Here is a 23,820-nt window from a genome sequence, read left to right as displayed (position 1 = left end):
TTGAAATTGGGTCACTTCCTGTTGATATCAGGTCACTTCCTGTCAAAATTGTGTCACTTCCTGTTGAAATTGGGTCACTTCCTGTTGATATCAGGCCACTTCCTGTCAAAATTGGGTCACTTCCTGTTGAAATCGGGTCACTTCCTGTTGATATCAGGTCACTTCCTGTCAAAATTGGGTCACTTCCTGTTGAAATCGGGTCACTTCCTGTTGAAATTGGGTCACTTCCTGTTGATATCAGGTCACTTCCTGTCAAAATTGGGTCACTTCCTGTTGAAATTGGGTCACTTCCTGTTGATATCAGGTCACTTCCTGTCAAAATTGGGTCACTTCCTGTTGAAATCGGGTCACTTCTTGTTGATTTTAGGCCACTTCCTGTTGAAATTAAGTCACTTCCTGTTGAAATCGGGTCACTTCCTGTTGATTTTAAGTCACTTCCTGTTGATATGAGGTCACTTCCTGTTAAAATCAGGTCACTTCCTGTTGAAATCGGGTCATTTCCTGTTAAAATCAGGTCACTTCCTGTTGATTTTAGGTCACTTCCTGTTAAAATCAGGTCACTTCCTGTTGATTTTAGGTCACTTCCTGTTGATATGAGGTCACTTCCTGTTGATATTGGTCACTTCCTGTTCAGGTCGGGGAATATCCTGGCAAGAATCACACGCATACCTAATCAATTGGCCAAAATGGCCACCGCCTTGGGAGGCCAGGTTGGCGAGAAACCTGGGCATATCATTTGTCTAAAATGGCCGCCGTGCATGGTAAGTTGGAAAATGGCCGCCATACGTGGTAAGTTAGGTGGTAAGATGGAAGAGCTCATGACGTGAAATGGTGGAATATATTGAAGTTGGAACTAAGTCAATCGGATAAATAATGTGGAAGTAAATGGAAAATGTAGAATGTGGGAAATATTTGGGTACGAAATTGGGAATTGTGGGTAAGGCGGGAATTTTGGAACTGAAAAGCTGGAAGAGCTCATGGCTTGAATTGCTGGAATATATTGAAGTTGGAACGAAGTCAATCGGATGAATAATGTCGAAGTAAATGAAAAATGTAGAATGTGGGAAATATTCGGGTACGAAATCGGGAATTGTGGGTAAGGCATGAATTTTGGAACTGAAAAGCTGGAAGAGCTCATGGCTTGAATTGCTGGAATATATTGAAGTTAGAACGAAGTCAATCGGATAAATAATGTGGAAGTAAATGGAAAATGTAGAATGTGGGAAATATTTGGGCACGAAATTGGGAATTGTGGGTAAGGCGTGAATTTTGGAACTGAAAAGCAGGAAGAGCTCATGGCTTGAATTGGTGGAATAGATTGAAGTTGAAACGACGTCAATCGGATGAAAAATGTCGAAGTAAATGTGAAATGTATAATGTGGGAAATATTCGGGTACGAAATCGGGAATTGTGGGTAAGGCATGAATTTTGGAACTGAAAAGCTGGAAGAGCTCATGGCTTGAATTGCTGGAATATATTGAAGTTGGAACAAAGTCAATCGGATGAATAATGTGTAAGTAAATGGAAAATGTAGAATGTGGGAAATATTTGGGTACGAAATTGGGAATTGTGGGTAAGGCGTGAATTTTGGAACTGAAAAGCTGGAAGAGCTCATGGCTTGAATTGGTGGAATATATTGAAGTTGAAACGACGTCAATCGGATGAAAAATGTCGAAGTAAATGGAAAATGTAGAATGTGGGTAATGTGCGGGTACGAAATCGAGAATTGTGGGTAAGGAGTGAATTTTGGAACTGAAAAGCTGGAAGAGCTCATGGCTTGAATTGCTGGAATATATTGAAGTTGGAACGAAGTCAATCGGATGAATAATGTGGAAGTAAATGAAAAATGTAGAATGTGGGAAATATTCGGGTACGAAATCGTGAATTGTGGGTAAGGCGTGAATTTTGGAACTGAAAAGCTGGAAGAGCTCATGATGGAACATATTGAAGTTGGAACGAAGTGAATCGGATGAAAACTGTGGAAGGAAATGTGAAATTTTGAATCTCCCATTAAGAATACATGGGGAAAAATCGGGTACGAAATCGGGAATTGCGGGTAACACGTGAATTGTGGGAATAAGAAAAATGGAAGCGCTCTAGGCGCGAATATTTGGAATCGTTTGAAATTGGAACGGAGTGAATCGGGTGAAAAATGTGGAAGTAGAAGCTGGACAAAAAAGTGCGAGGAATAAAATATAATAATAATAATAACTAGAAATGCCATTTCTGGGGAAATGGCGTGTGAAGGCTGGAGAGCTGAATGAATACCTGTGGAATGATTTGGAATAATGTTGAATGATGATGAATGATATTGAAAGATATTGAAAGATATTGAATGATATTGAATGATGTTGAATGATACTGAATGACATGGAATGAGCTTAACATGCTGAAGTTGGAATGGTTTAAATTCATCCAGAAATCTAGAAGCAGTTGAAGGAAGATAAATACCACAAAAGTAAAAATAAATCAGCAAGAAACAAGAAAACAAGGAAGAAATCAAGTAAGAAATGGACGAAGTAGCAAGTAATCGGGTAAGCAATGGAGTAAAGTGAGAAGAATTAAGTAAGCAATGAAGTAAGGAGGGTAGAATCGAGTCGCAATGGTGTAAGGAGTGGCAAACTTAAGCAATGGAGTAATAGTCACTCTGTTGAAATCAGGCCACATTTGCATTAGTATACTAAGCTAGCATTAGCATGCTAAGTTAACATTAGCATTAATATGCTAACTTAGCATTAGCATGCTAAACTAACATTAGCATTAGCATTAGCATGCTAACTTAGCATTAGCATTCTAAGCTAACATTAACATTGGCATGCTAAGCTAAAATTAGCATTAGCATGCTAACATTAGCATTAGCATGCTAAGCTAACATTAGCATTAGCATGCTAACATTAGCATTAGCATGCTAACTTAGCATTAGCATTAGCATGCTAAGCTAACATTAGCATTAGCATGCTAAGCTAACATTAGCATTAGCATGCTAACTTAGCATTAACATGCTAAGCTAACATTAGCATTAGCATGCTAACTTAGCATTAGCATGCTAAGCTAACATTAGCATTAGCATGCTAAGCTAACATTAGCATTCACATGCTAAGCTAACATTAGCATTAGCATGCTAAGCTAACATTAGCATTCACATGCTAAGCTAACATTAGCATTAGCATGCTGAGCTAACATTAGCATTAGCATGCTAAGCTAGCAATAGCATTAGCATGTTCAGCTAGAATTAGCATTAGCTAGCATTAGCATGCTAACTTAGCACTAGCATGCTCACTTCCTGTTGATTTCAGGCCACTTCCTGTTGAAATCGGGTCACTTCCTGTTGAAATTGGGTCACTTCCTGTTGATATCATGTCACTTCCTGTTGATATCAGGTCACTTCCTGTCAAAATTGGGTTACTTCCTGTTGAAATTGGGTCACTTCCTGTTGATATCAGGTCACTTCCTGTCAAAATTGGGTCACTTCCTGTTGAAATCGGGTCACTTCCTGTTAAAAACAGGTCACTTCCTGTTGATTTTAGGTCACTTCCTGTTGAAATTAAGTCACTTCCTGTTGAAATCGGGTCACTTCCTGTTGATTTTAAGTCACTTCCTGTTGACATGAAGTCACTTCCTGTTAAAATCAGGTCACTTCCTGTTGAAATCGGGTCATTTCCTGTTAAAATCAGGTCACTTCCTGTTGATTTTAGGTCACTTCCTGTTGAAATTAAGTCACTTCCTGTTGATATGAGGTCACTTCCTGTTGATATTGGTCACTTCCTGTTCAGGTCGGGGAATATCCTGGCAAGAATCACACGCATACCTAATCAATTGGCCAAAATGGCCACTGCCTTGGGAGGCCAGGTTGGCGAGAAACCTGGGCATATCATTTGTCTAAAATGGCCGCCGTGCATGGTAAGTTGGAAAATGGCCGCCATACGTGGTAAGTTAGGTGGTAAGATGGAAGAGCTCATGACGTGAAATGGTGGAATATATTGAAGTTGGAACGAAGTCAATCGGATAAATAATGTGGAAGTAAATGGAAAATGTAGAATGTGGGAAATATTTGGGTACGAAATTGGGAATTGTGGGTAAGGCGTGAATTTTGGAACTGAAAAGCTGGAAGAGCTCATGGCTTGAATTGGTGGAATATATTGAAGTTGAAACCACGTCAATCGGTTGAAAAATGTCGAAGTAAATGTGAAATGTAGAATGTGGGAAATATTCGGGTACGCAATCGGGAATTGTGGGTAAGGCATGAATTTTGGAACTGAAAAGCTGGAAGAGCTCATGGCTTGAATTGCTGGAATATATTGAAGTTGGAACGAAGTCAATCGGATGACTAATGTGGAAGTAAATGTGAAATATAGAATGTGGGAAATATTCGGGTACGAAATCCGGAATTGTGGGCAAGGTGTGAATTTTGGAACTGAAAAGCTGGAAGAGCTCATGGCTTGAATTGCTGGAATATATTGAAGCTGGAACGACGTCAATCGGATGAATAATGTGTAAGTAAATGGAAAATGTAGAATGTGGGAAATATTCGGGTACGAAATCGGGAATTGTGGGCAAGGCGTGAATTTTGGAACTGAAAAGCTGGAAGAGCTAATGGCTTGAAATGCTGGAATATATTGAAGTTGAAACAACGTCAATCGGATGAATAATGTGTAAGTAAATGGAAGATGTAGAATGTGGGAAATATTCGGGTATGAAATCAGGAATTGTGGGCAAGGCGTGAATTTTGGAACTGAAAAGCTGGAAGAGCTAATGGCTTGAAATGCTGGAATATATTGAAGCTGGAACGACGTCAATTGGATGAATAATGTGGAAGTAAATGGAAAATGTAGAATGTGGGAAATATTCGGGTACGAAATCGGGAATTGTGGGCAAGGCGTGAATTTTGGAACTGAAAAGCTGGAATAGCTCATGGCTTGAATTGCTGGAATATATTGAAGTTGGAACGAAGTCAATCGGATGAATAATGTGGAAGTAAATGAAAAATGTAGAATGTGGGAAATATTCGGGTACGAAATCGTGAATTGTGGGTAAGGCGTGAATTTTGGAACTGAAAAGCTCATTATGGAACATATTGAAGTTGGAACGAAGTGAATCGGATGAAAAATGTGGAAGGAAATGTGAAATTTAGAATCTCCCATTAAGAATACATGGGGAAAAATCGGGTACGAAATCGGGAATTGCGGGTAACACGTGAATCGTGGGAATAAGAAAAATGGAAGCGATGTAGACGCGAATATTTGGAATCATTTGAAATTGGAACGGAGTGAATCGGGTGAAAAATGTGGAAGTAGAAACAGGACAAAAAAGTGCGAGGAATAAAATAGAATAAGAATAAGAACTAGAAATGCCATTTCTGGGGAAATGGCGTGTGAAGGCTGGAGAGCTGAATGAATACCTGTGGAATGATTTGGAATAATGTTGAATGATGATGAATGATATTGAAAGATATTGAATGGTGTTGAATGATGTTGAATGATACTGAATGACATGGAATGAGCTTAACATGCTGAAGTTGGAATGGTTTAAATTCATCCAGAAATCTAGAAGCAGTTGAAGGAAGACAAATACCACAAACGTAAAAATAAATCAGCAAGAAACAAGAAAACAAGGAAGAAATCAAGTAAGAAATGGAGGAAGTAGCAAGTAATCGGGTAAGCAATGGAGTAAAGTGAGAAGAATTAAGTAAGCAATGAAGTAAGGAGGGTAGAATCGAGTCGCAATGGTGTAAGGAGTGGCAAACTTAAGCAATGGAGTAATAGTCACTCTGTTGAAATCAGGTCACATTTGCATTAGTATACTAAGCTAGCATTAGCATGCTAAGTTAACATTAGCATTAATATGCTAACTTAGCATTAGCATGCTAAGCTAACATTAGCATTAGCATGCTAACTTAGCATTAGCATTCTAAGCTAACATTAGCATTGGCATGCTAAGCTAACATTAGCATTAGCATGCTAACATGAACATTAGCATGCTAAGCTAACATTAACATTAGCATGCTAACTTAGCATTAGCATTAGCATGCTAACTTAGCATTAGCATGGTAAGCTAACATTAGCATTAGCATGCTAACTTAACATTAACATGCAAAGCTAACATTAGCATTAGCATGCTAACATTAGCATTAGCATGCTAAGCTAACATTAGCATTAGCATGCTAACATTAGCATTAGCATGCTAACTTAGCATTAGCATGCTAACATTAGCATTAGCATGCTAAGCTAACATTAGCATTAGCATGCTAAGCTAAATTTAGCATTAGCATGCTAACTTAGCATTAACATGCTAAGCTAACATTAGCATTAGCATGCTAACTTAGCATTAGCATGCTAAGCTAACATTAGCATTAGCATGCTAAGCTAACATTAGCATTCACATGCTAAGTTAACATTAGCATTAGCATGCTGAGCTAACATTAGCATTCACATGCTAAGCTAACATTAGCATTAGCATGCTAAGCTAGCAATAGCATTAGCATGTTCAGCTAGAATTAGCATTAGCTAGCATTAGCATGCTAACTTAGCACTAGCATGCTCACTTCCTGTTGAAATCGGGTCACTTCCTGTTGAAATCGGGTCACTTCCTGTTGAAATTGGGTCACTTCCTGTTGATATCGGGTCACTTCCTGTCAAAATTGGGTCACTTCCTTTTGAAATTGGGTCACTTCCTGTTGATATCAGGTCACTTCCTGTCAAAATTGGGTCACTTCCTGTTGAAATCGGGTCACTTCCTGTTAAAAACAGGTCACTTCCTGTTGATTTTAGGTCACTTCCTGTTAAAATTAAGTCACTTCCTGTTGAAATTAAGTCACTTCCTGTTGAAATCGGGTCACTTCCTGTTGATTTTAAGTCACTTCCTGTTGATATGAGGTCACTTCCTGTTAAAATCAGGTCACTTCCTGTTGAATTCTGGTAATTTCCTGTTAATATCAGGTCAGTTCCTGTTGATTTTAGGTCACTTCCTGTTGAAATTAAGTCACTTCCTGTTGATATGAGGTCACTTCCTGTTGATATTGGTCACTTCCTGTTCAGGTCGGGGAATATCCTGGCAAGAATCACACGCATACCTAATCAATTGGCCAAAATGGCCACCGCCTTGGGAGGCCAGGTTGGCGAGAAACCTGGGCATATCATTGGTCTAAAATGGCCGCCGTGCATGGTAAGTTGGAAAATGGCCGCCATGCGTGGTAAGTTAGGTGGTAAGATAGAAGAGCTCATGACGTGAAATGGTGGAATATATTGAAGTTGGAACGAAGTCAATCGGATAAATAATGTGGAAGTAAATGGAAAATGTAGAATGTGGGAAATATTTGGGTACGAAATTGGGAATTGTGGGTAAGGCGTGAATTTTGGAACTGAAAAGCTGGAAGAGCTCATGGCTTGAATTGGTGGAATATATTGAAGTTGAAACCACGTCAATCGGTTGAAAAATGTCGAAGTAAATGTGAAATGTAGAATGTGGCAAATATTCGGGTACGAAATCCGGAATTGTGGGCAAAGTGTGAATTTTGGAACTGAAAAGCTGGAAGAGCTCATGGCTTGAATTGCTGGAATATATTGAAGCTGGAACGATGTCAATCGGATGAATAATGTGTAAGTAAATGGAAAATGTAGAATGTGGGAAATATTCGGGTACGAAATCGGGAATTGTGGGCAAGGCGTGAATTTTGGAACTGAAAAGCTGGAAGAGCTAATGGCTTGAAATGCTGGAATATATTGAAGCTGGAACGACGTCAATCGGCTGAATAATGTGTAAGTAAATGGAAAATGTAGAATGTGGGAAATATTCGGGTACGAAATCGGGAATTGTGGGCAAGGCGTGAATTTTGGAACTGAAAAGCTGGAAGAGCTAATGGCTTGAAATGCTGGAATATATTGAAGCTGGAACGACGTCAATCGGCTGAATAATGTGTAAGTAAATGGAAAATGTAGAATGTGGGAAATATTCGGGTACGAAATCGGGAATTGTGGGTCAGGCGTAAATTTTGGAACTGAAAAGCTGGAAGAGCTCATGGCTTGAAGTGGTGGAATATATTGAAGTTGAAACGACGTCAATCGGATGAATAATGTGGAAGTAAATGGAAAATGTAGAATCTGGGAAATATTCGGGTACGAAATCAGGAATTGTGGGCAAGGCGTGAATTTTGGAACTGAAAAGCTGGAAGAGCTAATGGCTTGAAATGCTGGAATATATTGAAGCTGGAACGACGTCAATTGGATGAATAATGTGGAAGTAAATGGAAAATGTAGAATGTGGGAAATATTCGGGTACGAAATTGGGAATTGTGGGAAGGCGTGAATTTTGGAACTGAAAAGCTGGCTCATGGCTTGAATTGCTGGAATATATTGAAGTTGGAACGAAGTCAATCAGATGAATAATGTGGAAGTAAATGAAAAATGTAGAATGTGGGAAATATTCGGGTACGAAATCGTGAATTGTGGGTAAGGCGTGAATTTTGGAACTGAAAAGCTCATTATGGAACATATTGAAGTTGGAACGAAGTGAATCGGATGAAAAATGTGGAAGGAAATGTGAAATTTTGAATCTCCCATTAAGAATACATGGGGAAAAATCGGGTACGAAATCGGGAATTGCGGGTAACACGTGAATCGTGGGAATAAGAAAAATGGAAGCGCTCTAGGCGTGAATATTTGGAATCGTTTGAAATTGGAACGGAGTGAATCGGGTGAAAAATGTGGAAGTAGAAGCTGGACAAAAAAGTGCGAGGAATAAAATATAAGAATAATAAGAATAATAATAATAAGAATAACGGGAATGGTGTAGAATAACATATGTGTGAAGGCCTCCAGCCTTCACACAACTAGAAATGCCATTTCTGGGGAAATGGCGTGTGAAGGCTGGAGAGCTGAATGAATACCTGTGGAATGATTTGGAATAATGTTGAATGATGATGAATGATATTGAAAGATATTGAAAGATATTGAATGATATTGAATGATGTTGAATGATACTGAATGACATGGAATGAGCTTAACATGCTGAAGTTGGAATGGTTTAAATTCATCCAGAAATCTAGAAGCAGTTGAAGGAAGATAAATACCACAAAAGTAAAAATAAATCAGCAAGAAACAAGAAAACAAGGAAGAAATCAAGTAAGAAATGGACGAAGTAGCAAGTAATCGGGTAAGCAATGGAGTAAAGTGAGAAGAATTAAGTAAGCAATGAAGTAAGGAGGGTAGAATCGAGTCGCAATGGTGTAAGGAGTGGCAAACTTAAGCAATGGAGTAATAGTCACTCTGTTGAAATCAGGTCACATTTGCATTAGTATACTAAGCTAGCATTAGCATGCTAAGTTAACATTAGCATTAATATGCTAACTTAGCATTAGCATGCTAAATTAACATTAGCATTAGCATTAGCATGCTAACTTAGCATTAGCATTCTAAGCTAACATTAACATTGGCATGCTAAGCTAACATTAGCATTAGCATGCTAACATTAGCATTAGCATTAGCATGCTAAGCTAACATTAGCATTAGCATGCTAACATTAGCATTAGCATGCTAACTTAGCATTAGCATTAGCATGCTAAGCTAACATTAGCATTAGCATGCTAAGCTAACATTAGCATTAGCATGCTAACTTAGCATTAACATGCTAACTTAGCATTAACATGCTAAGCTAACATTAGCATTAGCATGCTAACTTAGCATTAGCATGCTAAGCTAACATTAGCATTAGCATGCTAAGCTAACATTAGCATTCACATGCTACGCTAACATTAGCATTAGCATGCTGAGCTAACATTAGCATTAGCATGCTAAGCTTGCAATAGCATTAGCATGTTCAGCTAGAATTAGCATTAGCTAGCATTAGCATGCTAACTTAGCACTAGCATGCTCACTTCCTGTTGATTTCAGGCCACTTCCTGTTGAAATCGGGTCACTTCCTGTTGAAATCGGGTCACTTCCTGTTGAAATTGGGTCACTTCCTGTTGATATCAGGTCACTTCCTGTCAAAATTGGGTCACTTCCTGTTGAAATTGGGTCACTTCCTGTTGATATCAGGTCACTTCCTATCAAAATTGGGTCACTTCCTGTTGAAATCGGGTCACTTCCTGTTAAAAACAGGTCACTTCCTGTTGATTTTAGGTCACTTCCTGTTGAAATTAAGTCACTTCCTGTTGAAATCGGGTCACTTCCTGTTGATTTTAAGTCACTTCCTGTTGACATGAAGTCACTTCCTGTTAAAATCAGGTCACTTCCTGTTGAAATTGGGTCACTTCCTGTTGATATCAGGTCACTTCTTGTCAAAATTGGGTCACTTCCTGTGGAAATCGGGTCACTTCCTGTTAAAACAGGTCACTTCCTGTTGATTTTAGGTCACTTCCTGTTGAAATTAAGTCACTTCCTGTTTAAATCGGGTCACTTCCTGTTGATTTTAAGTCACTTCCTGTTGACATGAAGTCACTTCCTGTTAAAATCAGGTCACTTCCTGTTGAAATCGGGTCATTTCCTGTTAAAATCAGGTCACTTCCTGTTGATTTTAGGTCACTTCCTGTTGAAATTAAGTCACTTCCTGTTGAAATTAAGTCACTTCCTGTTGATATGAGGTCACTTCCTGTTGATATTCGCCACTTCCTGTTCAGGTCGGGGAATATCCTGGCAAGAATCACACGCATACCTAATCAATTGGCCAAAATGGCCACCGCCTTGGGAGGCCAGGTTGGCGAGAAACCTGGGCATATCATTTGTCTAAAATGGCCGCCGTGCATGGTAAGTTGGAAAATGGCCGCCATACGTGGTAAGTTAGGTGGTAAGATGGAAGAGCTCATGACGTGAAATGGTGGAATATATTGAAGTTGGAACGAAGTCAATCGGATAAATAATGTGGAAGTAAATGGAAAATGTAGAATGTGGGAAATATTTGGGTACGAAATTGGGAATTGTGGGTAAGGCGTGAATTTTGGAACTGAAAAGCTGGAAGAGCTCATGGCTTGAATTGGTGGAATATATTGAAGTTGAAACCACGTCAATCGGTTGAAAAATGTCGAAGTAAATGTGAAATGTAGAATGTGGGAAATATTCGGGTACGAAATCGGGAATTGTGGGTAAGGCATGAATTTTGGAACTGAAAAGCTGGAAGAGCTCATGGCTTGAATTGCTGGAATATATTGAAGTTGGAACGACGTCAATCGGATAAATAATGTGGAAGTAAATGGAAAATGTAGAATGTGGGAAATATTCGGGTACGAAATCGGGAATTGTGGGCAAGGCGTGAATTTTGGAACTGAAAAGCTGGAAGAGCTCATGGCTTGAAGTGGTGGAATATATTAAAGTTGAAACGACGTCAATCGGATGAATAATGTGTAAGTAAATGGAAAATGTAGAATGTGGGAAATATTCGGGTACGAAATCAGGAATTGTGGGCAAGGCGTGAATTTTGGAACTGAAAAGCTGGAAGAGCTAATGGCTTGAAATGCTGGAATATATTGAAGCTGGAACGACGTCAATTGGATGGATAATGTGGAAGTAAATGGAAAATGTAGAATGTGGGAAATATTCGGGTACGAAATCGGGAATTGTGGGCAAGGCGTGAATTTTGGAACTGAAAAGCTGGAATAACTCATGGCTTGAATTGCTGGAATATATTGAAGTTGGAACGAAGTCAATCGGATGAATAATGTGGAAGTAAATGAAAAATGTAGAATGTGGGAAATATTCGGGTACGAAATCGTGAATTGTGGGTAAGGCGTGAATTTTGGAACTGAAAAGCTCATGATGGAACATATTGAAGTTGGAACGAAGTGAATCGGATGAAAAATGTGGAAGGAAATGTGAAATTTTGAATCTCCCATTAAGAATACATGGGGAAAAATCGGGTACGAAATCGGGAATTGCGGGTAACACGTGAATCGTGGGAATAAGAAAAATGGAAGCGCTGTAGGCGTGAATATTTGGAATCGTTTGAAATTGGAACGGAGTGAATCGGGTGAAAAATGTGGAAGTAGAAACAGGACAAAAAAGTGCGAGGAATAAAATAGAATAAGAATAATAATAATAATAAGAATAACGGGAATGGTGTAGAATAACATATGTGTGAAGGCCTCCAGCCTTCACACAATAAGAATAATAATAATAATAAGAATAACGGGAATGGTGTAGAATAACATATGTGTGAAGGCCTCCAGCCTTCACACAATAAGAATAACGGGAATGGTGTAGAATAACATATGTGTGAAGGCCTCCAGCCTTCACACAATAACTAGAAATGCCATTTCTGGGGAAATGGCGTGTGAAGGCTGGAGAGCTGAATGAATACCTGTGGAATGATTTGGTATAATGTTGAATGATGATGAATGATATTGAAAGATATTGAAAGATATTGAATGATATTGAATGATATTGAATGATGTTGAATGATACTGAATGACATGGAATGAGCTAAACATGCTGAAGTTGGAATGGTTTAAATTCATCCAGAAATCTAGAAGCAGTTGAAGGAAGACAAATACCACAAAAGTAAAAATAAATCAGCAAGAAACAAGAAAACAAGGAAGAAATCAAGTAAGAAATGGACGAAGTAGCAAGTAATCGGGTAAGCAATGGAGTAAAGTGAGAAGAATTAAGTAAGCAATGAAGTAAGGAGGGTAGAATCGAGTCGCAATGGTGTAAGGAGTGGCAAACTTAAGCAATGGAGTAATAGTCACTCTGTTGAAATCAGGTCACATTTGCCTTAGTATACTAAGCTAGCATTAGCATGCTAAGTTAACATTAGCATTAATGTGCTAACTTAGCATTAGCATGCTAAGCTAACATTAGCATTAGCATGCTAACATTAGCATTAGCATGCTAAGCTAACATTAGCATTAGCATGCTAACATTAGCATTGGCATGCTAAGCTAACATTAGCATTAGCATGCTAACATTAGCATTAGCATGCTAAGCTAACATTAGCATTAGCATGCTAAGCTAACATTAGCATTAGCATGCTAACTTAGCATTAGCATGCTAGGCTAACATTAGCATTAGCATGCTAAGCTAACATTAGCATTAGCATGCTAAGCTAACATTAGCATTAGCATGCTAAGCTAACATTAGCATTAGCATGCTAACTTAGCATTAACATGCTAAGCTAACATTAGCATTAGCATGCTAACTTAGCATTAGCATGCTAGGCTAACATTAGCATTAGCATGCTAAGCTAACATTAGCATTCACATGCTAAGCTAACATTAGCATTAGCATGCTGAGCTAACATTAGCATTAGCATGCTAAGCTAGCAATAGCATTAGCATGTTCAGCTAGAATTAGCATTAGCTAGCATTAGCATGCTAACTTAGCACTAGCATGCTCACTTCCTGTTGATTTCAGGCCACTTCCTGTTGAAATCGGGTCACTTCCTGTTGAAATCGGGTCACTTCCTGTCAAAATTGGGTCACTTCCTGTTGATATCAGGTCACTTCCTGTCAAAATTGGGTCACTTCCTGTTGAAATTGGGTCACTTCCTGTTAAAAACAGGTCACTTCCTGTTGATTTTAGGTCACTTCCTGTTGAAATTAAGTCACTTCCTGTTGAAATCGGGTCACTTCCTGTTGATTTTAAGTCACTTCCTGTTGACATGAAGTCACTTCCTGTTAAAATCAGGTCACTTCCTGTTGAAATCGGGTCATTTCCTGTTAAAATCAGGTCACTTCCTGTTGATTTTAGGTCACTTCCTGTTGAAATTAAGTCACTTCCTGTTTAAATTAAGTCACTTCCTGTTGATATGAGGTCACTTCCTGTTGATATTGGTCACTTCCTGTTCAGGTCGGGGAATATCCTGGCAAGAATCACACGCATACCTAATCAATTGGCCAAAATGGCCACCGCCTTGGGAGGCCAGGTTGGCGAGAAACCTGGGCATATCATTTGTCTAAAATGGCCGCCGTGCATGGTAAGTTGGAAAATGGCCGCCATACGTGGTAAGTTAGGTGGTAAGATGGAAGAGCTCATGACGTGAAATGGTGGAATATATTGAAGTTGGAACGAAGTCAATCGGATAAATAATGTGGAAGTAAATGGAAAATGTAGAATGTGGGAAATATTTGGGTACGAAATTGGGAATTGTGGGTAAGGCGTGAATTTTGGAACTGAAAAGCTGGAAGAGCTCATGGCTTGAATTGGTGGAATATATTGAAGCTGGAACGACGTCAATCGGATGAATAATGTGTAAGTAAATGGAAAATGTAGAATGTGGGAAATATTCGGGTACGAAATCGGGAATTGTGGGTAAGGCATGAATTTTGGAACTGAAAAGCTGGAAGAGCTCATGGCTTGAATTGCTGGAATATATTGAAGTTGGAACGAAGTCAATCGGATGACTAATGTGGAAGTAAATGTGAAATATAGAATGTGGGAAATATTCGGGTACGAAATCCGGAATTGTGGGCAAGGTGTGAATTTTGGAACTGAAAAGCTGGAAGAGCTCATGGCTTGAATTGGTGGAATATATTGAAGTTGAAACGACATCAATCGGATGAAAAATGTCAAAGTAAATGTGAAATGTAGAATGTGGGAAATATGCGGGTACGAAATCGGGAATTGTGGGTAAGGCATGAATTTTGGAACTGAAAAGCTGGAAGAGCTCATGGCTTGAATTGTTGGAATACATTGAAGTTGGAACGACGTCAATCGGATGAATAATGTGGAAGTAAATGAAAAATGTAGAATGTGGGAAATATTCGGGTACGAAATCATGAATTGTGGGTAAGGTGTGAATTTTGGAACTGAAAAGCTGGAAGAGCTCATGATGGAACATATTGAAGTTGGAACGAAGTGAATCGGATGAAAAAATGTGGAAGGAAATGTGAAATTTAGAATCTCCCATTAAGAATACATGGGGAAAAATCGGGTACGAAATCGGGAATTGCGGGTAACACGTGAATCGTGGGAATAAGAAAAATGGAAGCGATGTAGACGCGAATATTTGGAATCATTTGAAATTGGAACGGAGTGAATCGGGTGAAAAATGTGGAAGTAGAAACAGGACAAAAAAGTGCGAGGAATAAAATAGAATAAGAATAAGAATAAGAATAAGAATAACGGGAATGGTGTAGAATAACATATGTGTGAAGGCCTCCAGCCTTCACACAATAAGAATAACGGGAATGGTGTAGAATAACATATGTGTGAAGGCCTCCAGCCTTCACACAATAATAATAATTCTTGAATTCTCTACAAATATAAAACACGACAATGGTGTTAGTGCAAACGTCTTAAAAATGCTAGACACAAAGTGTGATTTATAACGATAAATAAATGCTTCCTTATGGAATCACTTTTTGCTGATCTGCAAAAAGTCTACCTTAACTTTCATCGCAACTGCTGCGCACGTTGTCGCTGGATGATCGACTCCCCTGCCTACACGACGCACCCCAAGGGAACCCGAAGTTGGCGGGATGAAGCACTTGGCGGAAGCCTGGCTTAATACACGGCCGCTCGGAAAATCTGGCAAAAGGAGGAGGTGAAAGTGACTCACCGGGCGCTTGGGATGACAAAACTCACGACTCACGCTGTCCACATCTCTGCTGAAGACAACAAAACAAAAAGGAAAGTCACGATGTGTGGGACAACCGTTCTGGCTCCGGGGACCGGTCGCTGGAGGAAATGGTCCCCTTAAAGCGTGACGGGTGATGACATCATTGCTCTGGCAAAAGGAATAACAACAAATGGACTTGCAAATGGTAATGAAAGCGCATCTGGAGTCTCTTTAATTTTAACTAGGGGAGGGAAAAAAAAAAAAAAAACATACACACACATGGAAACAATAAGATGGTTCGACTACAACAGTAAAAGTCAAGTTGTAGTCGAAGTATAGAAAGTAAATACAAATATAAATAAAGCACCTTGAGATGAACTTTCATGGAACTATTTTGCATACCTTTTATGAATGGCTTGTCTTTATGTGGCTCTGCTCTCACACGTTGTCATGGTAACGGAAGCTGGACTCAGTATTGACCCAGGCGTATACAGTACAGGACGGGGTACAAGGGCTATAATTGGCTACTTTGCATACGGCATGGCCAGCCCATTTTAATGCGCAAGTTAAGAAATCGGGTGTAAAGGCTTTAATTCTTGATCGTTTGGTATTTTTGTATGCCACAGGCACATATTAAAAACAACTGGAAACTTTTCAATTGTGAAAAACCAAACATAACTGGTCACAAATTAGTCTTTATGTTGCGTCACCTTTGAAAAACGACAAGATGAAAGTTTGTCCCAAAAAAAAAAAAAAAAAAAAAAAACGTGCTTCGCATTGGCAAGTAGGAAAATGTCGCCTAGTGCAAACGCACTTCATCAGCAGAAAAAAGACGCTCTCTCAGCACCGTTGCAAGCAACCACCTCTGCAACATTTGTCTCTGCCGCGTCTCAAGCGTCTCCGCGAGGACGAGTTGGACAGTCAAGGCGGCGAGGCTCAGTACTGGGCGTGCGGCGTCCAGCTCGCCTGGTCTCGGGCGTGAGACGCCACCTGGTTCTGTAAACACTCCTTCAGCTTGTCTTCTGTCAGCGTCAGCCGCTGTTCCAAGATGGACACCGTCTGGACGGGCAAAAACGGGGATGATGATGAAGGGAAGCGAGATGATGAGGGGAGGCAGGAGACGGATAGACAGAGGAGAGAGGAGGCATGTTAGCCAAGGACGTGCAGCGCCAGGCGTGACAGTGATGGACAAATAATGGTTGCAATTGTGCGCGTGTGAATAAGGCAGTTTGTGTACTTTGGAGGTGTCGTGAGTGCGAAACAATATTGCTTTGGAAAAGGTCTGCTTCGGCCTGGCACAAGACACTTGAGAATAGATGCAATATGGATCGGTGTAATCAGCACAAATCGTCAGACTACATTGGAAACTCTAAAGATGAATGCAATTCCACTTGTTCTCATTAAAAAAATAAAAATAAAAATCTTCCTATAGGAAAACATCATTTGCCATTACATTTCACAGAGTAGACATGTATTAGTTTTATATGCAATAGTGACATTTAGATAGTATTAACAATATTATTACTCCCGAAGCACCCCCCTACAGGACTCCCCGAGGGACACGGTCGAATGCCTTCTCCAAATCCACAAAACACAAGTGGACGAGTTGAGCGAACTCCCACGCACCCTCGAGGATCCAGCTGAAGGTGGGCCAGGGCCAGGACGAAAACCACCAGGGAGGCTGAGGAGTGTGATCCCTCTGTAGTTGGAAAACACCCTCCGGTAAAAAAATAAATTTAAAAAAAAGGGGAAAGGGGGGGGGGGGGGTAGCTGTGCCCAACTGATTAGTCGATTAAAAAAAATGGACCAGTGGTGTCCATGTACATGCACAAGTGAAAAAGAGTCCCCATAACTTCCACAAATAACTCGCGTGTTAAACTTAGCTTCTCCCCAGCACACAAAGATTTTTGTTTCACAGTCATGAATTATCACTTTAAAATACTTCCTTGACACCAATTACCACTTTCCATAGCAAATAGCATATAAGGCTTATACACACCTGCCAAATGTCTTCAATTCACTGCAGCTAAGGTAAATAGACTAGAAAGCGTACAGGCGTTCTCTAATGAACCAAGCACATGTTTTTTGTGCCTCTGGTCTTACAAGTTCAAGGCTCAGCCACTCCTTGATTCAATTACTTGTGACTGCAGCAAAAAGGGTTATATGTCTGTTATTTTTGCTTCAGTTTCATTTGATTTCCTTTTGTTTTTGCCCCTGACTGATTGATTTGTTATTTGAATTTTGAGTAGTGCCTGAAGACATCCAAGACAAGAGAACAATGGCGTCCCATTGCAAAGCCAGGCGGTGTAATAATGATCACAAATCATTCAGGCAGCACTTTTACGACGAGATCTGCAAAAAAAATGATCATCTCAAGGAGGCTGAAAACACTAACATGATTGTGAACGTCTCCCTTGTGTTGCCTGGTGACAAACACAGTGCGGCAAGGAAGCTCACGACTTTGGATACAGTGAGTGAGGAAGACGTCGACGTGTTTCAAACGGTCTTGTTGAATGCTTCAAAACAAAAGACCTTGTTTCCAGGGCTGGCTGCAAAACAGTTATTTACTAAAATCTTGACAGAATGGAAACGTCTCATGCTTTTGTAAGCATAGTCTGTTTGGAGAGTTGGGTGCTGCTTTGTTACATACATACATCACATTGTTTATTTATTTTTTTGCAAATGTTTTCCGTAGAAATAAGATGGTGGCCCGATGAAAACATTTGGAATCAATTTACATGATATTTAAATCTCATCTTGACGTGCATCCAGTTCATGATCATTAAGTACAAGCAATATCGATACCGGTGGTGAACGTTCAATAAATGAGTACTTGTACTAGTATCAACCTGAAAATAAGTTGTATCGAACGTCCATATTTTTTGTTTCCATCAAAAGCCTTTTCACAGTCTTGATTTTGTTGTTTACGGTGTCATAAAAGCCAAAAATTAAAATAAAATACTAGTCACTGTTGTGCTGATTGAAAAAAAAAGCTGATTTTCTCTTTTTGTTTTGGGTGATTTGTTGATTAAGTTAAAAAAAAAAAAAAAAAGTTACGTCAAACATGTTTGCATAAAAATGAATTCTGCCCACATTAATGAGCAAATTAAGTGAAGGGGAGCCTTAAGCGTTTTTGATTACACCACACGAGGCAAAAGGAACATGTTAGCAAAGGTAATTATGTGTTATGAAACTGTCCTACACTGAATGGATATCGTGAGCCTTGATAATAATCAGATTCTCGCTCAGTGATTTTTTTTTTTTTTTTTTTGATACTCAACAGAGCTTTTCCATGAGGCTATTGTCAGACTTGTGGGGGCCTCAGGCCTCTTTTACTGCTCTGAGAAGCTGGCCAAATTGAAATCTGTGGAAGAAAAATGAAAACGCAGCCTGCATTTTGCGATTGGATCTGAGTGGTGCACCAATGATATTGTTTAAAAAAAAAAAAAAAAAAAAAGATCTAAAAGTAACGCTCAAGTGAGGTTTGGAGTGTCTCAGGTTTAACTAAAAACATGAACTTGGAGACTCCATGGACTAACCCCCTTTGTTATTCCTTCCAACTGCGCAAATCAAAAATTTTGAGACAGTTGGCAGAACATCAGGGCATGCAAAATTCCAGAGGAGTCCAAACAGTGCTGGACTACTGTGATATCTTGGACAGATAGCACAGAATGCTGATCAAAGTATTAAATAAATGTGTTTCCAAAGATAAGATAGCTGAAAAGTCCTGCTATGTTTTAACAGCGATATTACATTTGTGGTTGATTTTTTTTTCTTATACTTCTGTAAAAATGTTTTAAAAAAAATGATTAGTGCCGTTAATTAGTCCAGCTCATTAGTCATTAAGGTTAAGAGAGTGTTTAAAAGAGTGTTTGGTTAAATTGGCTTTAACAGAATGTATTCATGTATAAGAAATGGGAACCAAAAAAAATAAATAAATAAAAAAGAGCAATGATGATAAGACGTTGAATCGGTAAGACTACCGAATGAACAATTCTGAGCTCTTAAAAAAAAAAAAAAAAAAAAAAAAATGGGAACCAATTATCAAAACTAGAATTGTTCAACATTAAAAAACGACCAAATCACAGCAATCACACAAATGATCTTCATGGGGCAGAATGGATTGTGGTCAAACCTTAAAGGTACCTTTATACTAAACATGACCACTACTGCACGCTTTGGACAATCTAGTTCAATACTTTTAGGAGCATCTATCAATATCTTGTAAGGAGCTTTCGATAAAGCTTGTCTTCTGATCATCAATAAAGTTGCACTACCTTGGACTCCATGAGAAAATACTGTATATGTAGACAACTGATAGCAGGCCGGTTAACAGTAATAAGCCATCATGCTTCCTAAGGACGTTCAATAGGTTGTTGATGTCAAACACGCCAATAATAGATCGCCAAACAAATTATGAGTAAATTGCCGCCTGCAGTCTTTTGTCTTGAGATGTGGGCCATGCGTGGGTGAGGGGCGTTTTCTTTAGGGGGAGTCATCAGACGAGGCATCTCCTGTGATTCAATCCATCCAAGCAGGGTAAAGGCGTGTATATCTTTCTCCCAGTCTCTGTTCTCAAGATCAATAACACCCTGTTTATCTTACCAACCTGATATGGCCCCTCAGTCCTCAGCCCTACTAATGTTGTTAGTGCGAGTGTGCGCGCGCGCGCGATTGTGCACGTGTCCGCAGGCTACAGCAACACGATACTGGTCCATAGTTTTCATTTAGGATAGGAACCGAATCTTTTTGCCCCTAAAATAGAGTGAGCCGCTTTTCTTTTCACTCTTGAATGCATTATACTCAACATCGCCTTTAGCATTACCGGCCTTGTGTTACATGTGCAGTCTCATCGCTTTGGTACGGCCTACGCTGCGTCTGACCCAAAAGACATTCAGTATAGTAAAAGTGAGAAATAATGATTTAAAACAAGTGTTTTTATTTAAATGTGATATGTTCTGGAGGGTGTGGGTAAACACTATGTGAAGTCTATGACTACCAGAGATGTGGTAATGGATATGCTTTCTACAATGTGGTCTTTGCATGAAACTTTTCAACACCTGAAGGAAACTGCAGCTATTCACTCACTTTGTCGTACTGTATTTAGCCATACCCTAAATCGCGTGCATGCTAACATTAGCGTGCTAGCGTTGTTTGAGGGCATTAACCTCAAAAAGCTTTGGGGAAAGGATGTAGGTCATCTTTTAAAGTGTATTTACGTGTGGATTGGCTTTCATATATCTGATGATAATTTGGTAAAAAGGACTTCAGATAGCGTGAACACTAAGCAGACGGACTGGCCCGGGAAAATGTTTGTCAACTTTGGGCAAGCGCAAGAACCAGCTTGGACTCGCACTTAATATCTGGCATTCATTTACAATGACCAATTGGCAATTCAATTTGGAGTCACCACCAATTCTTGTACAGCTCTAACTAATACCATTTAAGTGTAAACAAAAAATTTAACCCAATGACATCGGTATATGATGTATTATGAAATTGTCGGACTAAAGATGCACAAATCGAGGGGCTGCTGATACGGATCTTAACCCTAATAGCTTGAATGGCTCCTTCTACAACAGGAAAATCAAATCTATAATTGGGTTATTCTCCTGTTACATCTCTGGAATATATTAGTACATGTTTCTAGAAATCACAGCTTCCACGCACTGGTTTATAGGACGACTAATGAAAAACATTCAAAAAGTACTCTGGCTTGAGTGAAAAAGAGTATGTGTAGGGTGATAGATAGCACTTAAATACATATAGTGCTGTACATATAGAGGGGGAGGACAACTGACAACCGGTGGGGTGGTGGGTGGACAAGTGAAAAACAGCTAAGACAGCAAAGTGTGTCTTTGGAAGCTTCTGTCGTATGCTGAATAATTCATTCGCTTCCCTCAGATTCCTCGACGCGAGACTTACAAAAAGCTGAATGGTGAAGCAAGAAAGTAAGTATTGGCAGTTATTTGTGCTTTCCTAATAGCATGCGCGCTATAATATGCACACTGTTGACTTATTTGATAGCTTGGTTCTTGTACTGTAAAGTGGTAAAGAGAAATTATCATGAAGGCCATCCACCGAGGCCAAACCTCTCCTCGAGAGTTGACATGTCATGACAGAAACGGTCAGAGTTCATTACGTGACTCGTCGCTGTGTCAAATATTCCCGTTGTCATTCTAGGTGTTTCGTTTTCAGACTTGAAAGAAGCAAGCATTTGTGGTGAAATGTGAACGGGTTGACAAAGCATGCTACAGCCTGCATCGCTGAGCTATTCATTTTTTCCCCCCCTACAGAATCCTTTGCAGGTTTCTACACATGACCATATGTTTGACTCCAAAGATTCCTCTGCGTCATGTCCTCATTCAACAACACCCAGCTTGGAATTTGCAGACACTCCATTTATTTGACTCTCTATTTGTGGTGCTCCCCCCTCACCAACCCAAGCTCCACCATATATGGTATGCAGAATAGCCACATTCCCAATCTATTTGGTTTATCATTACTTTCTCACCACATTTCATTCACTTCCATCTCTTTAAAAATGTGTCTGGAGATATATAGACTGAGCTACGCGGTAACATTTGCACCCTTGGAGAACGTAAGTGGCATGAAAAGAACAAAGCTTTCTAAAGTAGCTAGATTTAAAATATTGCTGAAAGATAGTTGCAGCTATGAAAGAGGCTCTACAAATACTGCCTCACATCATCTGCGGATACATAATTCATGAATGAAACATGGATGAAATAACACAAATGGGCTGCTGCTGACAATAAAAACAGGATTACAACCAAATCCATAATGAACACAAGTTTTGTATTAGTTTTAATATTCGCTTGAACTGAATGAAATGTAATTAATCAACCAGTTGGGTGCAGTGCCAAGGCACCGTTGACGGAGTTACGTAATCATTTTCGTGTCCGTGTTGCTGAAACCATTTCGGGCCTACGAGTTGAGAAGTAAAAGGACGCTTTTGTTCTCTACTGCGCGAGTGGGTGGTGCGGTGCACGCCACGAAAGATGAGCCTGACGTCCGCTTACCTGCGTCAGAACATCCAGTTGACCCATAATGTGTTCAAGTGTGCTGGTTAGGCCGGTCGGGCTTTCTTCCGAGGCAAGGGGCACTTGGAGCGGGGGCTCAGGCGGACCCTGGACATTTGTGTGGGTGGAGGTGGAACCGGGGCTCGAACGCCCGTGGGCGCCGGCGTGACGGCGGCCTGTTTTGGCAGCTGTTTGGGATAGTTCCGAGGCCTAAAAATCACAGGAGACAGAAACACGGTCACTATCTTGAAACTCAAAACCATATTTTAAAACCTTAAAACTAATTTATAATCCTAAATTGTAATCCTAACCCTAATTTGAAAGCCTATCTTGAAGCCTCAACTTCTAACCCAAACCTTCCTAACTTGAATCTCAAATCTTAATATACAGAAACACTAACATTAAATTGAAACCACAACATCCAAGCCTATAACCCTGACTCCAAATTCTAAACATGATCAATCAATCAATCAATCAATCAATCAATCAATCAACTTTATTTATATAGCACCTTTCATACATTTAAAATGCAACTCAAAGTGCTGGACATCCATAATACAATAAAATAAAAGAACAAACACATGAAAACCACAACATGGCGGGGCACAGAAGTACCCTGTAAGGAAAGGCACCCAGGAGGAGTTCATCCACAGTGAGATGGATGAAGACCAAGCATCCCTCTCACTGTGGAAGCTCCCCCATGAGAAAACACTGGAGCTAAAAATTAATAACTACCAAATAAAAACATTTAAACACTAAAAGAAAACAGTGAAACACAATAGAAAAAATAAATAAATAAAAACAAAGCTACAAGACAATATAGATTAAAATAGTTAAATAAATAAAAGGGGATTAAACAAAATAAAAATATAAATAATAATAATAATAAAAAATAATAATAATAATAAAAATAAATAAATAAAATAAAATAAAAAAAGATCAATCAAATGCCAAACTAAAAAAGTAAGTGTTAAGCCTCCTCTTAAAAACATAAATATTCTCTTGATGTTTTAGGCCATAAACCTAACAGAAAACCGAGGTACACACGATACAACGAAATACATGTATGGGTATAACTAATGGAGGTAAGCCATTTCAACATGTCAGTGGCTTCCAACTAAGAGCCTGAGTATGCTGCTCTGAGTGGGTGGCAAATGACTACGTTCCGCACCAAACAAAATAATTATCTTAGAGGGCACGCTCAAACATGTACTTTCAAACTATATACGTTGGTAGTGACAAGCATATTTCCCCCAGAATGGGGAGTGACTCAAAAGAAGCAGAAATTTGTGCTGGC

General features: G+C 39.5%; 1 protein-coding gene across 4 annotated transcripts in view; it reads right to left on the bottom strand.

Moving 5' to 3' along the window:
• Nucleotides 1-15,686: 15,686 nt before the first annotated feature.
• Nucleotides 15,687-23,820, bottom strand: part of poc1a (POC1 centriolar protein A) — a 32,154-nt gene continuing 24,020 nt past the window's right edge. For all 4 annotated transcript variants that reach the window (XM_077530059.1, XM_077530058.1, XM_077530060.1 and 1 more), the window contains exons 10-11: nucleotides 22,524-22,733; nucleotides 15,687-16,542 (exon numbers count right to left, since the gene is read on the bottom strand). In XM_077530059.1, the coding sequence (XP_077386185.1) occupies nucleotides 16,420-16,542; nucleotides 22,524-22,733 (333 nt within the window). In that variant the 3' untranslated portion in view covers nucleotides 15,687-16,419. The remainder of the gene's footprint in view (nucleotides 16,543-22,523; nucleotides 22,734-23,820) is intronic.

Source organism: Festucalex cinctus, chromosome 8 (genome assembly GCF_051991245.1).
Source record: "Festucalex cinctus isolate MCC-2025b chromosome 8, RoL_Fcin_1.0, whole genome shotgun sequence".
Taxonomy (NCBI): domain Eukaryota; kingdom Metazoa; phylum Chordata; class Actinopteri; order Syngnathiformes; family Syngnathidae; genus Festucalex; species Festucalex cinctus.
Note: the sequence above shows the minus strand (reverse complement) of the source record. Positions and strands in the feature narration are given on the sequence as shown.